The sequence below is a fragment of the Citrus sinensis genome, chromosome 3 (assembly GCF_022201045.2).
Source record: "Citrus sinensis cultivar Valencia sweet orange chromosome 3, DVS_A1.0, whole genome shotgun sequence".
NCBI classification, from domain to species: domain Eukaryota; kingdom Viridiplantae; phylum Streptophyta; class Magnoliopsida; order Sapindales; family Rutaceae; genus Citrus; species Citrus sinensis.
The window spans coordinates 5842666-5858098 of record NC_068558.1 but is presented as its reverse complement, the minus strand read 5'-3'; the positions used below and the strand labels follow the sequence as shown (position 1 = coordinate 5858098).

General features: G+C 32.8%; 1 protein-coding gene across 1 annotated transcript; it reads left to right on the top strand.

The window, feature by feature from the left end:
* LOC102618708 (NADH dehydrogenase [ubiquinone] 1 beta subcomplex subunit 8, mitochondrial) lies at positions 1 to 2806 on the top strand. Its single transcript, XM_006477172.4, has 4 exons — positions 1 to 259; positions 352 to 438; positions 538 to 633; positions 2559 to 2806. The coding sequence occupies exons 1-4, from the start codon at positions 122 to 124 to the stop codon at positions 2613 to 2615; spliced, it is 378 nt and encodes a 125-aa protein (XP_006477235.1). The 5' UTR covers positions 1 to 121; the 3' UTR covers positions 2616 to 2806.
* Positions 2807 to 15433: the final 12627 nt, after the last annotated feature.

Below are 15433 nucleotides of genomic sequence, written 5' to 3'. Positions count from 1 at the left end.
GCCTCAGCGGTGGGCACGGTGAATCTTGTGTTCAATTCCAAGAAAGAAGAGTCGACAGATTGGGCAGTGCATAGAGTGAGTGGTAATTTGGTAAAATCAATCGGAGGAGGAAAAAGAAAAAATGGCAGGAAGATTGAGCAACGTGGCGTCGCAGATCATGGGAGGAAACGGCGTCGTTGGGCGGTCAGTCGCTTCATCTCTTCGACTTCGCTCCGGCATGGGCCTCCCCGTAGGCAAACACATCGTCCCTAATAAACCCGTATGTGCAATAATACCTACACTCTTTCGCTTTTGTGTGCTTAATTAAATCATCATTTCTCTTCTTTGTTTTTATTGTTTTTCTTTTTTCAGCTTTCGGTTAATGACGAGCTGGTTTGGGACAACGGGACTCCATTTCCAGAGCCCTGCATCGATCGCATCGCTGATACCGTTGGCAAGGTGAAATTACTCTCCAGTTCGTTTATTTTTTAGTTTTTTCCTCTGGAACTTAAAGTTTTATTTTTTGATTCTTACTTTGCTTGCAATTTTGGATGATAGTATGAAGCGTTGGGTTGGTTACTTGGAGGATTAGGGTTTTTCGCGTCATTGGGAGCTTTGGCTGTGTGGAATGATAAGGCCTCAAAGATTCCTTTTGTAAGTCGCAGTCTCTAATTTTGAGTTACTCAAGTTCAAGTTCTGATGTAGTTCAGTAGACATTGGTGGTGTAAATTATGCTAGAATCACTATATTCTATCTGTTTGAGGATAGAACATGCAGTAGAAATCATTCCTCTGTTTGCACTTTATTGTAAATATTGTACACCGGGTAATTTTTTAGTCTTTTGGCTATTAGACCAATTTTAATAGTTAACATGACTGGACTGACAACCTGGGGGGAAAATGTGATCTGAAATTCTCATTGTTGAATCTGAGTTGGAAGAGTAAATGGTTTACTCTTGCTTGCTAATGGAATTGTCCGGTCTGACATTGTATTCAGTGTGATGGAGCCATTGTGCAATAGGAAATGATAACATTTGGCTTTTTACCAAAGGAGCTGAATTCTTTTTTACCATGCTTGAAGCTAATAGAGTGATGTTGATACTAAGCTTGATTAATTATTGTTAGTTTTGGTGTTTTAAAAAAAAAGCAATGCTGAAGTTATGATTGAAACCATGGTGCTATAGCAAATGATATACTCCTTTGCTGACCATTTGAACATCATGCATATTATAGAGAAGTAGAATGCATGCTTAATTCTGGGAACGACTTTAAAAGAGTCTTTCTACCTTGAACTAGGAATTGGAGCCTGTTATGTAACATTGTTATGATTCTGAGAAGTTTGATATGAAGTACTTACCACATACGTTCTGCTACCTTGAAAATTTTTTCAAAGAATTCCACACAATCTTGCATAAAAGCTGTTAGATTGATGAAAAGAATAAAGTATCAGTCACGGCTACCATGCCTCTTGTAAATTTTCGCCTCTTACACACTACTTAATTTGACACCCCAAATCATGCTTTGTTTCCTGCATCGGATTATTGTTTGACATTCCACAGTTCTAGCTTTAATGGATTTTATGGTAATCTGATTTCTGGAACTTGTTTAACTTACATATGAGGTAGGTGGTGCTGCTCTTTTCACATTCTCTTTTCTTGCCACTGAATGATAGTACTTCTATATTTTACTTCTGCTTCTCTCAGGATAGCCATCGGCTTATTTTTCATTGATTGCTAGTATTGAATTCAGAAGGAAAATATCATGTATTACTGAAACTAGGAACGCTAGCTTTGAGTAGAGCTCTCAAAGGCAAAAATTACCTAGAGTTGCAGGTGCTGCAACTAGAAACTGCAACATGCCTTTAGCCTTTAGGACATGGTTTTATTTATATTTTAGTTTGTTCTTTAAGTTGGTGTTTCAGCTAGAACCTTCAAAGTATGTGAACATAAGTATTGAGTTAGACTTAACATACGCAAAGAGTTAGACTTAACATACGCAAACTTATTACATGAGAGCATGGAGAGGGCATTAGAGTATCACCTCAAATGTATGCAAGTAATTGAATTATCCTTTTCTGTAGGCCATTGGTCTACCGAGGGTCTTGAGACCATTGAATATGGTTAGTCATGGGTTAAGCATTTCAGATATTGACATAACTAGCTTGCCATTCTAATTAGTAATTTCTAGAATGTATATTCATGAACAATATCCCTATCGTAAAAATTGCTAGTTTCAATTTAAGTGATAATCATATACTAGTATTCGAATGTAACGTTATGATTTTAGGGATTATTTGTTCCCTTTTATATGTTAAAAGGGTTTATTTCCCTTACTGTTTATGGTTTATTGCTTTCTTTCTCTGTCTTCTCTTAATGTTTCCAAAAAGTGGACTACATGGAGGAAATTGCATTGGAACTGACTCTTATCATTTCGGGGTACAATTGTCTCATATGTTGCGTGTTACTTGTGAGAATTAATTGGTCGGTATCTCAACTGGTTTTGTGGGATACTGTGCTTGTTTACTGCTTTAGATCATTTTATCTTCTGATATTGCTGTGGTTTCCTTATTTTGTTGACCAGACACCAAAAGTTTATCCCTACGACAACTTGCGGGTGGAGCTTGGCGGAGAACCATAGGCAGATTTGGGTGTGAGTATTCATATGTCTAGTGTCATTGTGTGTTCATCTGATTGCAGTTTGAAACTCGGAGCTGTAAGAAATAATGGAAGATGACTGTTTTCCATTGCTGAAACTAACACCTTCCTTTGAAGATGATTTTTCATGATTATGTGTAGTCCTTTACTTAATTTTACATTTCTTATTTATTACTGCATTCTGTTGGTACCATCGTTAATTTGTGGTTCGCTGGAATTCAAGGTACTTACCACTTTTGTTACTCATAAAACCCTCAATTCAAGCATCTATGGTAGATGGTACTACGCATAGTTACTCAGTAGTGACTAGGGTCTTGTTTGAGATTAAGGTGTTGCAGTTTTTAAGTTACAGCTACTGTGAAAAAAAAAAGTTATAACTATGAAATAAAAGTTAATATTATATAGTAAATATGATTTTTAAATAATAATTTTAATAAAATTAGTAAATATATAATAGTTTTTTCATCATTCAAGTGAAAAATTAAATCAACTTAACTTTCAAGTTACAGTATCTAGTATTTACTAAACAATTTAGTGTTGTAGTTTTTAACCTATAATTGTCTAATCACAATCCCAAACAGGTCATAATATATCTGTAGAATTATAAAAAGTTTTTAAAAAATAAAAGCAGATATGTTAGATAATTTCTAATGAAAATGATTAATAAGGATTAGAGATAGATGGGATCACCGGACAAACATACATAAGAAATGATAAATCAACAAAGCCTAAGCAATGATAAACAAACAAAGCCATGACAAACTTTGTTGTCTTTTAAGTGAATTTTGAAGATTTTTTTAAAATAGAAAAATGTAAAATCATTGAAGAAAATTTAGAAGTAGGAACCTGAAATTATGCTTAGAATTGGACGGTCAATAAAATAAATCATGTGGTCAAGCAACTATTAAACATCATCAAGAGACTTTTCAAATGAAATTTTACTTGTCGTTTGAAGAGATACATAAACAAAAAAGTGTTCTAAAAAATTATGAGATTGTCAATCTCTCTCCACAATATATGTATTGTAAACCTTGAGCTTGAACATTTCTAAAGACACACGAATTATAACAAACTTTATTACTTGTAGCATTTTTTTGGTGTGTGTTAGGTGAATTCACACATCTGCGTTCCTCACTTGAAAGCACCACACCACTGACATATACAAATAGATATACGTATATATGAAGGCTATTACTAACATTTCCTTCTATCGTCTGTTAGGAAGACAACTTAAAAGCAATCAACGATACATGAAAATTTGATAATTATATTCACATATTATGAGGTGCATTGTATTAATTCCACTCTAAATGTGTGGTCCTTGTAATGTTTTATGGCAAAATAGCCCTCCTATCCTATGTATAAAACCCCAAATACCATCGCCGTTCCCTTCATTCATCAGTAACATGCATAATATTCACATGAAAAGTTTAGATTGTATTACTTATTGGAGATATGGCTTCAAAGGGTTCGGCATCAATAGCCACTATTTTCCTCTCCGTCAACATCCTCCTATTCAGTTTACTGACGTTTATCCCTTCGTCAGCAGCCGATTGTCAGCCTGATGATTTTCTCAAGTTGCGTGCATGTGCTGATGCATTGAGACTCTTGAGCCTAAACATTGGTCCCCCCGCTGTCTCCCCACAGAACGAATTAATGCTGCGGTCTCATTGGTAATTTGCTTGAACTTGATATCGGCCTTCGCCTCTGCACTCTCCTTAATGTCCTGGATTTGATCAAAATTAATATTCCCAATCTTTCATTGAACTTGTTGCCGAATACTTGTAACCCCCACATCAAATTTCAGTGTACATAAAAATTATCAATCGCCGCACTTCATAAGTAACTTCTTTTAATAATTGCGTTTTAATTTGCGCAGCTTTTCATTTCTTATTATGTGTGGAAATGGAAGGAAGGGTCCTCGCCTCTTTCTTATCTTCTGTCTTTGCTGTTGTGGAAATAAGAATGCTATAATTTTTTTTAGAGCTTTTCTTTTTTAAGCTAAACCTTATAATTAAATTTTTCATCTTGAGTAATAATATAGCTATGAGCTCTTATATATATATATTATACAATCTAATATGACATTATTTAATTGGTTAGATTAGATATATTTTAGTTCACATAATTTATTTTTATTATTTTATATTTTTATACGACTAATGAGTTAATGTCAAAAACTTTATGACTGTATCATCCCTCTTCCACCTAATTCTTTCACTACAAAATAGGGGTGGGTATTTTATCCGACCCGACCCGATAAATTTCGGGTTCGGGTCGGGATCGAAACCTGATCGGTTTGAAATTTACAAACCCGATCGGGTTGTGATCGGTTCGGGTCAAACCCGACCCGATCCGAATACCCGATCGGGTTCTTAAAAAAAAAAAAAAACGTACTGACCCGAATTGACCTGATTTTAACCGACCCGAACTGACCCGAACTGACCCTATTTCAACCGACCCGAATTGACCCGAATTGACCCGAACTAACCCAAATTGACCCGAACTCAATTCTACCCATTTTAAATCCAACCCGATCCAACCCGAACATAACCCGAATTAATGACCCGACCCGAACCGACCCGAATATAGTTCGGGTCGGTTCGGGTCGGGTCATTAATTCGGGTTATGTTCGGATTGTTCCTTGTCTAACCCGAACAACCCGAAACCCGATCAGGTTGACCCGAACCCGACCCGAACCCGATTTTGCCCACCCCTACTACAAAAGGTCAACTAATTGGGCTGGGCTGTAGTGTTTCAATATATAAACTTTACAAGTAATTAATTGAATTATGTTGGATGTGAAACAATTTTTCCTTTTAAATCAGGACTGCATAACCTCATGCACGGTCCGAGAGATACGTAAGAAAACAAAATTTAATTCATATACGGTTTTGATTATGACTTTAAATATCAATATAGAATTGTTTCAATAATTTGACGCTTGTAAGCTTTAACAAATTTCACATTTCAGTCTAATGCCAATATACTTTTTTTTTTTTGGATTTTGACCCCAAAAATGTTTACTCCTTTAACTCTTGGCCCCCATATTTCCAATCCGGACTCCTCACCTATCTCCATTAATTGTTAGTGAAAATAGTCACGCTTGTTTGGAAAATTGAAATGTCTATTATTTAGGTTGCTTCTAGAGAATGATCACATGCATATACATTCATATATTCTATTTGGCTCCATTAGATTCGACAGATATTGTTTATCGGTTTGGCATTTTGAACTTGGTTTAAATTGGTTATGATTTTTAGAGCATTGATTATACAACAAAAAGAGGTTAATTAACAAAGTAAAATGAAATGTGTTTCGTCGCAAGATCTCTTCTCAATGTGCGGAACCTTAGAGGCTTAGACACCACTCTTCCTCCACCACAACAATTAAATCTATTTAGTTGTATCTTTATTAATTATTAAATGAGAGTCACTTCAATATTGGGCTTATAGTTAGGAAATTGAACTTCCTCCCAAGATTACTCCAAGCAATTTGTCAAGCAACAAATTAATAGAAAAATTAAATGAAGAATACACAAATCACACATCACAAGATTTACGTGGAAAACTCCAAATCCAGAGAAAAACTACGGTCGTTGTCAAAAAAACAACCAGAGAAAAATATTCACTATGTGAAAAATTATTACAACCACACTCTTAGAAATAATTTTCTCTCACCCAAGTCCCAAATACACCCAAAACTCTCAATTTAAGAGTAATTATATTCAACTCTCTAATTCTCTCTAATTACAAGAGGAAATGAATTCTTTGGATGATAAAACTTATGAAAGGCTCTCTTATTTATAACCAAATGGATAACACTATTCAAACAATGTTACTGTTCAAGCCGCTTGGTCAAACTGTGTTACTACTCACCGCATGGTCAAACCGTGTTACTATTCACCGCATGATCAAACTGTGTTACTGTTCACCGCATGGTCAAACCCTATTTTTAACATTATATAGGAATAATTATGTGCTGCAGACTATCATATAAGGTTAAGTCCAATTAAAAGTGATTTAGTAAGGTTTATGACAATATGAGCTTCAATGTATTTGATAGGGTGAGGACTTTTAATGTGTAGAGATTTAAGGGTAATTTTTATTTCTATGATGATTTGAAATAAGAATACCTAAAGACAATAGAAAAAGTTGTCTATATAAGTGGTTATGGTTCTCATATCACATGTATCTTTTTATTCTTTTTAACATTCCATCATCAGAGAGAGATCATATAAAAAATTAAAATATTTTATAGGGGAACGTGTTGATCTGTAAGACTAGTCACATAACTTTAAAGAGTAATTCAACATTATAGATTCAGGTATATTTCCGCCTTTTTTTTTGTTTTTTGGTGATACAACATAAATGTTCCTGAATTATAGGTGATGGATTTCGCTAAAGTATTATTGTTCTAACACATATGATATATGATATAAGTCCTTGTACTTAATAGATAGATTAGTTGTCTAGAAACACGCTCGAATATAGTATATTTATATGTAAATCAAACATTGCTCGCGCGTTGCGCTATGATAGGAATTTTGAAAATTTTGGTTACTCTTAGGAACATGGTCGCATGTTGCACTAGTCTTTTGTTTGTTTTTATTATCGAGAAGTAGATTTGATATTCCTTAATGACGATCGTTATCTCAGATTATTCCCTCTTCATGGATAATTAAAACCAAATTTCGAGCTGAATCGAACTTCCTGCAAAATTATTAATTGGTATTCGGGATTTTATTAAGGATGGAGCTACATGCACTATAAAAATTATTTTGAATATTTTTATTTTAATAAATTAATTTATTACAAAAAAAACCATCATGTGAATAACTATTAAAGAGAATGTATTATGAATCAATACAATATAATTACTTTGAGCATTCATATAGCACACTCAATCAATAATTGTTTTGTTTTAAACAGTAAAAAATTTATTTCTAACAACTTAAAATAAAACTTAGGCAGTTTTTGTTTTTTTTGTCTGAAATCTAAATGGGTTTGAATTTTTCTGAAGTCATGAATAGGTCTGAATACGAAAATCTAAATGACATATTTATTTTTATTTTTTAAATATCTGAATATAAGTGGCATTTTGTTTGTTTTTACAATAAAAACATCTTAAACTTGGTTATTTGACATTTATTTTCTTGTAAATTAAAACCAAAAAAGAGGATTAGATTTTATAGTTTAGGAAATAAGTTATTTTACATAGATATTTTTGGAATATAATATTTACTTGTCATTCAGACATTTTTTTATTCGGATAAAAGTCACAAAAATTTACTTTTTCTATTCAGATGTAAATGTCTGAAAATCGGACATAAGTTCCAAAAAACAAACAAACAAATTTTAGAAAATGTTTGAAATTAATAAAATTTCAAATTTCAGATATTTAACCAACAACCTCTTAGTTTTATAAAGAGCAAATCAACATTTTAATATATTTTGGCTACAATATATGTACAAAGTAATAAAATGTTTAAAATAATTTTTAAAGTACAAATAGTCCCACCCTTTTATTAATTGTTTATATATGTATATACAATCGTTTTTCTGGACGATCATCATAAGATTTGGCCAAATATTTGTTTGGGGCACATTATATCAAAAAACGCATGCAGAACATGTTCTCTTATCTCCAGCAGATCGACACCGACGTGAACGCAGTATTATGAAACATTAATTTAAACAATAATGAAACATCTTTGTTTGTGCTGTACACATCAAAGTGGGTAACATGCAGAATTCATCATACAAAATCCTGTAACGTGCATCAATTTCTTTTTTTTTTTTTTTTTTTTGTTTTTAAAATTGAGAGCATTCATCGTTTGCTTGCTTAACGCCGCATGAGATGATACTTGTACTTACCACACAATGTGAACCGGTCTGAACCGCATATTCTTGAATCATATAAAAACCTATGATCTAAATCATGAGATGAGAGTTGTCTCAACCTTATATATTATTACTTATTCGTATAGTAATTATTTTTAACTTATTTAAGTATTCTTATCGCCCTATGTCACATGCAAACAAATTATTTTGCTCATACCTTATTTTTTAGTGTGAGCCGTACGAATTTCGACTCGGATACTATATAGAAGCCTATGAATCTAACTCATATTATTCAAAAGTTAACTCGAGTTAATGATTGCCCATGACTTATATTATTAGTCCAATAACTAATCTCACTCATATTAGGTATTTTCGTTATCAATTAACAATACTAATTAATTATAATTTTAATGTATCTAATAGCAATTCTATAATTATTGAGGGCATCAGTTTGATTTACCAATGTAGGGGGACTTAACAATTAATTTTCCCCCCATAATTTTGGGCAGGAGTAAATATCTCGACACTAGTATATTGATTTCTTAACTATGCTCTAAGTAACCCTCTTGACTATATTATAATTATCAATTCAGAATTTCAGATTTGGAATAGACCCCACATTATAATGTTTGTACATTGCAACAATTAAAAAAAAAAAGTAATAGCACAGGTTAATAATTTTCAGTGCCAAAAGTTCAAAGAAGAAACAAGAATTCCATGGGTCATCCGAAAATATTGTCCCCATTGAAAGATTAATTTCTTTAGCTGCAGCGTGTGTTTAGGGTGGGAACTCGTATAACAGAATATTCTCTCTTTTCTCGTTGTGGACATTCTTTAATAATCTAAGACTATTTTCCTAATTTTTTAATTACCAATATTGAAAGTGATCTCCAGCATTAGAAAATAAAAATCTTTATTATAAATATAAACTCGTTTTAGGCGCCCTCTGATAGAACAATCCAATTGGGCATATTTGCGATTCACACTTTGACTTCCATATGATCAGCGAAAAAATTATCAATAAGTAGAGTTCCGCCAGAGTAATGGCCTAAATATGAAATCACTGAGGTAACCATTTTGAAATCTTGTGTTAGATAACTTAACAGCTAATCAGCAATGAATTAAGAAACAGGGTTGTGTACGTTGTGTGCTGGCATGTGCGTTGCGATTACAGATCAATATAATCGGGGCCCCATATTATTTAAGAAAATTTATATTATAAATCAAAGTGACAGATGGAACCTTCGCCTAAAAATACCCCATGGCCACTTTACCATTTTCATCACTTGCAGTCACATTACATTCTCTCCTGCGACATTTAATTATTAGGTTGTGTTTTGTGTTTGAGAAATGGCTTCAAAATCTACTCTCCCTTAACATCCTCTTCTTCGTTCTATCCCATCGTCAGAAGCCAGAAGGACAGTGCCTGGTAACTGTCCTCCAGATGCCCTTAAGTTGAAGTTATGTGCTGATGTATTGGGTGCCATTGTCCTTAAACTTCCTGCTCCCCAACACGAGTGCCGCAGTCCCATTGGCAATTTGGTCGGACTCAACGCTGTTGCTTGCCTTTCCACTTCCCTTCACGTTAATGTCTTGAATCTCATCAAACTAGACGTTCCTATTGACTTGTCACTGCTCTTGAATCACTGCGATGTGTCCAGTACTAATGAATTTAAGTGCGCTTAATATATAATTAATTAAGCTCATCCATCGGTGACTGTACTTTGTCCCTTCCATGCTACATGTGCTTGGATTTTTAACGCATTCTTGCAATATTTGTCTGAGCATTTGCAATTGTTTGTTCGTGAAGTACAAGGAATGTTGATTTCTTTGCTCTTGGAGAGTTATTATCTATTAATTATTATTTGAAGAAAATAATAATGGGAGGAATAGGACGGCCCTCACCTTCGGCTATTATTTGTTTCATGGTGGTCATCATAATAAATAAAATTTGAGATGAATAACATTAAAGCTCCATTAATATATGAAACAAAATTCTGAACAGAAAGTTCACGAGGGTGTCGACCACTGCTGTATTAAGTTTGTAAAATGTTTGATCTAAACTGGCCCTTAGTATATGTTTTATATACGACACGCACGCAAAGCACGCATTACATGACTAGAACATCATACAACTGCACGCATTACATTAAATTCAAGGGTCTAGAACAACCCTATTATCAATACTATAAAAAAATCATACAAGAAAATTTTGAATCTAAATTTTTGTGTATATTATTTTTAATCATTTTTAATTTAATTTTTATTTCAAGTATTGTCCCTATGAAAAGATTAAGCTGCAGCATGTGTTTCAATGTAGACAGCGTAAGACTTTTTCAATTTCTTTACTCTCTCTAATCTATCTAAGGCTCTCTCTTTCTAATTTTTTAAATGGGTATACTCTAATTAAAAGATAATATTTATCCATAATGATTATCGAACTGCCATGTAAATAACTATAAAACTATATGAAGTTAAACATATTTTTTCATTAATTTTCAATTAACATCATATAGGTTAACATGTTATTATTATTATTTTTTCAATTAACTGTAAGACTATATGTTTTTAACATATATTCTATTGCCATTTTACAAAGCTATTCTAGATGACTATCAATACTCGCACTAGTTATTATACTTTGAGTTAATTATTCAGTTACTGTATATATTTTTAATAGTTACCTAAAAATCCCTAATGTAACTTGTTTTTCTTAAAATCTATCTCATTATGCTTTAGAATATTAAGTTATATCCTGCACAAGCGTTATTTTGTCCTTAAAAATTAAATCGACCATCCATAGAAGTAAAGACATGGACCTTTTGAATAATTTTAAAAGATATAAAGATTAACGGGACAATTGGTTGAGAATATTGAAAATAAATGAGAAATTTTATCCATTTCTAAATTATCCATTATGCTACTGTAAACACGAATATTTGAAACAGATATGAGAACTGTACAAAAATTTTATCAGAAAAACGATAAAATGATTCATCTTTTTTTTTTTTTGTTTCCCTCTATTTTATTAAAATCCACAGAAATCTACAACTTTTCTAACGTTAATAAGATTTGTTATCTTTACTTTATTATTTATATGACTCGTTTTATGCGCGCTCAATAGTCAATGCGGTAATCAGATCAAATCAGAAGCTTTATTATTTATTTGAAAAAAAAAAACTCGTTTAATGCGCGCGCAGATACAATAATCTGATTGGCCAGTCACCCTTTTGGCTATGTTACGATTTTATATATATATATATATATTCGACCTTGCATAAGTAACCAATTTCTAATTCTTTTGTTAGACAGCTTAATATTTAACAGCTAATCAAGAATTAAAAAAATAAATAATTGACAGATTGTTGCACTGGCATGTGCGTGGTAATCCAATATATAATATGCAATCTGCTATTGTTTAGCAAAAAATTAAAAGCCAGAAAGATCCGACTTCAGCTATAAATACCCCCATACCACTTCACAATTTTCATCACTCACACTCGCATTCACAAAGTCTTTAATATTCATAAATTGAATTCTTTGAGAAATGGCTTCAAAGTCATCAGCAGCCATTTTGCTCTCCCTCAACCTCCTGTTATTCGTTGTCCTTACCTCAGCCACAAGGACAGTGCCTGGAAATTGTCCTCCGGATGCCCTTAAGTTGAAGGTATGCGCTGATGTATTGGGTGCCATTGTCCTTAAACTTCCTGCTCCACAAAACGAGTGCTGCAGTCTCATTGGCAATTTGGTCAAACTCAACGCTGCCGCATGCCTTTGCACTTCCCTTCATGTTAATGTCTTGAATCTCATCAAACTAAACGTTCCTATCAACTTGTCATTGCTCTTGAATCACTGCGACGTCCCCAGTACTAATGAATTCAAGTGCGCTTAATGTATAATTAATTAAGCTCATCCATCGGTGACTCTACTTTGTCCCATCCATGGTACACGTGTTTGTTTTTGCAACGCATTCTTGTAATAATTGTCTGAGTATTTGCAATTGTTTGTTCGTGGAGTGCAAGGAAGGCTGAATTCTTCGCTCTTGGAGATTTATTATTAATTACTGTTTGAAGAAAATAATAATGGGAGGAAGCTCCTCACATTTTTCTTGATGTACGTCTTAATTTTGTCTTTCCCGTTGGAATCGAAGATGTAATAGAATTCTGTTTTGTTTCAACTAAATTAATGAATGGAAATTTTATATAGTGTTGTTCTTTGTGAGATATTGTTTAGTTATCTATAATTCTCCACATGCAAGCTTTAATTAATCGTGCATGTAGAGAATTATGCGTAATAAGCAACGGGACCGGGGCCAGGAGATAATTCCCAACCGAATCAATAGAACGGTAAAATAACAAAACAGCAAAAATAAACAATTTCTTAAATTTAAGAAATATAACATTGTTGATTTCTTGGACTGTACTGGTTATTACGACTGTAAGGCTCATTGACTTATTGAGTAGCTCTCCTTATACATACGAGCGTCATTTATGTTTCCATCACTTAATAAATTAATTTTCTTGTGCCGTTGAAGTTTCAACAAAAGCAAAATTAATGAAAATTACTCCACAAAATTGGAGGTTGCTAGGTCTGGAATTTTCAGTTGGTTGATGTTGCCGTTAAGGCATAAAATGGTGCTGTACGCTTCCGATCTTCAGCTGCTTTTCAAATGCGGTTTGGAGCTCGCAATAAGCTGTTTTATATTGGCCTCTACTTACTGTGTGTTGTTTGAATAAGAGAACAAGTTGGTGTAAACTTGTTTCTTCTCTGTTCGTAGTTCTTCTTTGTTCTGTTCTTGTTGCTGCTAGCTTCAAGCCATATATCAATACCAAATTAGTACGTGGAATGGGATGGAAATATTAGGATATATATTATCAAAATGATATTAAAATTATTTTAAAAATTTATCGAACTTAAGGAGCAAATTTTTTCTCCTCCAAGACCACAGACTCGCGGTAAAACACTCTTACCTCCATCTTGGAGGGCAAGAGTTTAATTTGATTCCCAGTTAACTTATTTCTCCCCTTAATAGAAATAGATTTTTGAGCTTTGTTGCTTGTTGGACAAACTCCCGAGACCCTTGTTGTAATATCATGTACTATATTAGACATTGAAGGCTCCAACTCAATTGCTAGGTTCGCATCCGCAACAGCCTCTGCACATAAAAGTTAACATACTAGGAAACAATTTTACTCCGATACATGCTTTGAAAAATAAAAATAAAAATTAAACTACAAGTACCAGTGAAATTTAGGAATTTGACGCAGCTGCGACAGTACAAAAAAAGGAAAATAATTTAATAAAAATAAGCATAATAATTAAAAAGTGTCAAAAAAAGGAATATATTAAATAAGAGAGAGAACAATGAGCAATGATTTATTATCATACCAGAACCCACTACATTAATTTGTTAGTTTTCAAAACTAAAAAAAGTCATGCTAGCTTCAATCTCAACTCTTAATTAGTTCTAATCTAATGGTTAAAATATTATATCTAAATTTGTGTTTAAAAATGTGTCTCTTAACATATTACTACTTATTTGATAAGAGTTTCCATAATTTATTAAATTGTGAATAAGTTGTTATGTCGTATAGTGTAGTAGTATTCTGCACTTTAATAAAATGCAGAAATTCTCATTGAAATTATTAAAAATCAAAATTTAATGTTTACAATAAATATATAGTTAACAAACAATATGAGAATGTCTGGATTAAAAAAAAAATTACACACAATACAACTAATTTCAATATAATATAAATATACTATAAAAGCCCAAAATTTTAAAGCTCAAACCTAAAGTAAACAACTAATAAGTCCATTAAATCCCAACCAAAAAAAAAAAAAAATTACTCTCACGTTTACCAAAGAGATTCCAATTTTTCAGTTTAGAGTTAAGGTGTACACCAACCGATCCGACCATAAGATTGTTAGCAAGATGTTTAAAGTTCTTGTAGCTTGTTCTTCTCGAGGACGAGGGGTCTAGCGGAAACAAACTCCATTATTTCTGTAGTTTGATTCGAGTTTCGGTGGACTCAAATTACTGATTTTGTTTACAGTTGTGTGAGATAAATATAATTTTTACTTGGCGCATATTCGTAAACTATGCTATAACCGTGACAAGTCAAAAATCACGGAGGACCCTTAATTACTTATAAGTTTAATAAATTATGTTATATTTGAAAACAAAAATAAAATTGATTTTAAAAGTATTATTATATGCAAGGAAGAAATGATTAATGCCAAGTCAAAATGCGTATCCTAGGAAGATCTCTGCCAACGTGGGAACCCCAAAAAGCCGCTCTTTCTCCACCGCGGCAATCAAATAAAATCTTTGCTTGCTGCGTTGTGGACTCGCGGAATTTTTGAAAAGTTTTGTTTATCGTAGAAACTTGATCTCGTGTTGCTGCAGTAACACTGAGATGGGGACTGAGATCCATCTTATTTTGTTTTTGACATGCACGTTGACTTGATTTTCCCTAATTGCTCATATATAGTGCTCAACTATTTTAGATTGTCGGCAAATTTAATTTCGTCAAATTAAAGATATATGGAATTCGAATTTTATTTTGGTTTATATATTATCATGTTTTTTCATGATCATCAAAATTGATTTGGCCACCCTGATTAAGCAATTTTTAAGTAATTTTATTTAGTTTTAAATACTAGAAATATGTAGGGTTTAACAAGTTATTTTAGACTTTACCTACTCTTCTATTTTTAAAAATAAAAAATAAAAAATGATTTAACCCAATTTTTGTGCTTATCAGATTTATGCAGATAAATATTCTCCTACGGCAACTACACCGACGGGAACGCAATGATCTATGGAAATTAATTAAGGCAATAATGGAACATTTCGTTTTTGTACGGGTTAAAAGTAAACTCCTATTCTTTAATTCATAATTTCATCGTCAAAAAAACAAGAACGCCACATTATACTTATTTGATGAATGAAGGC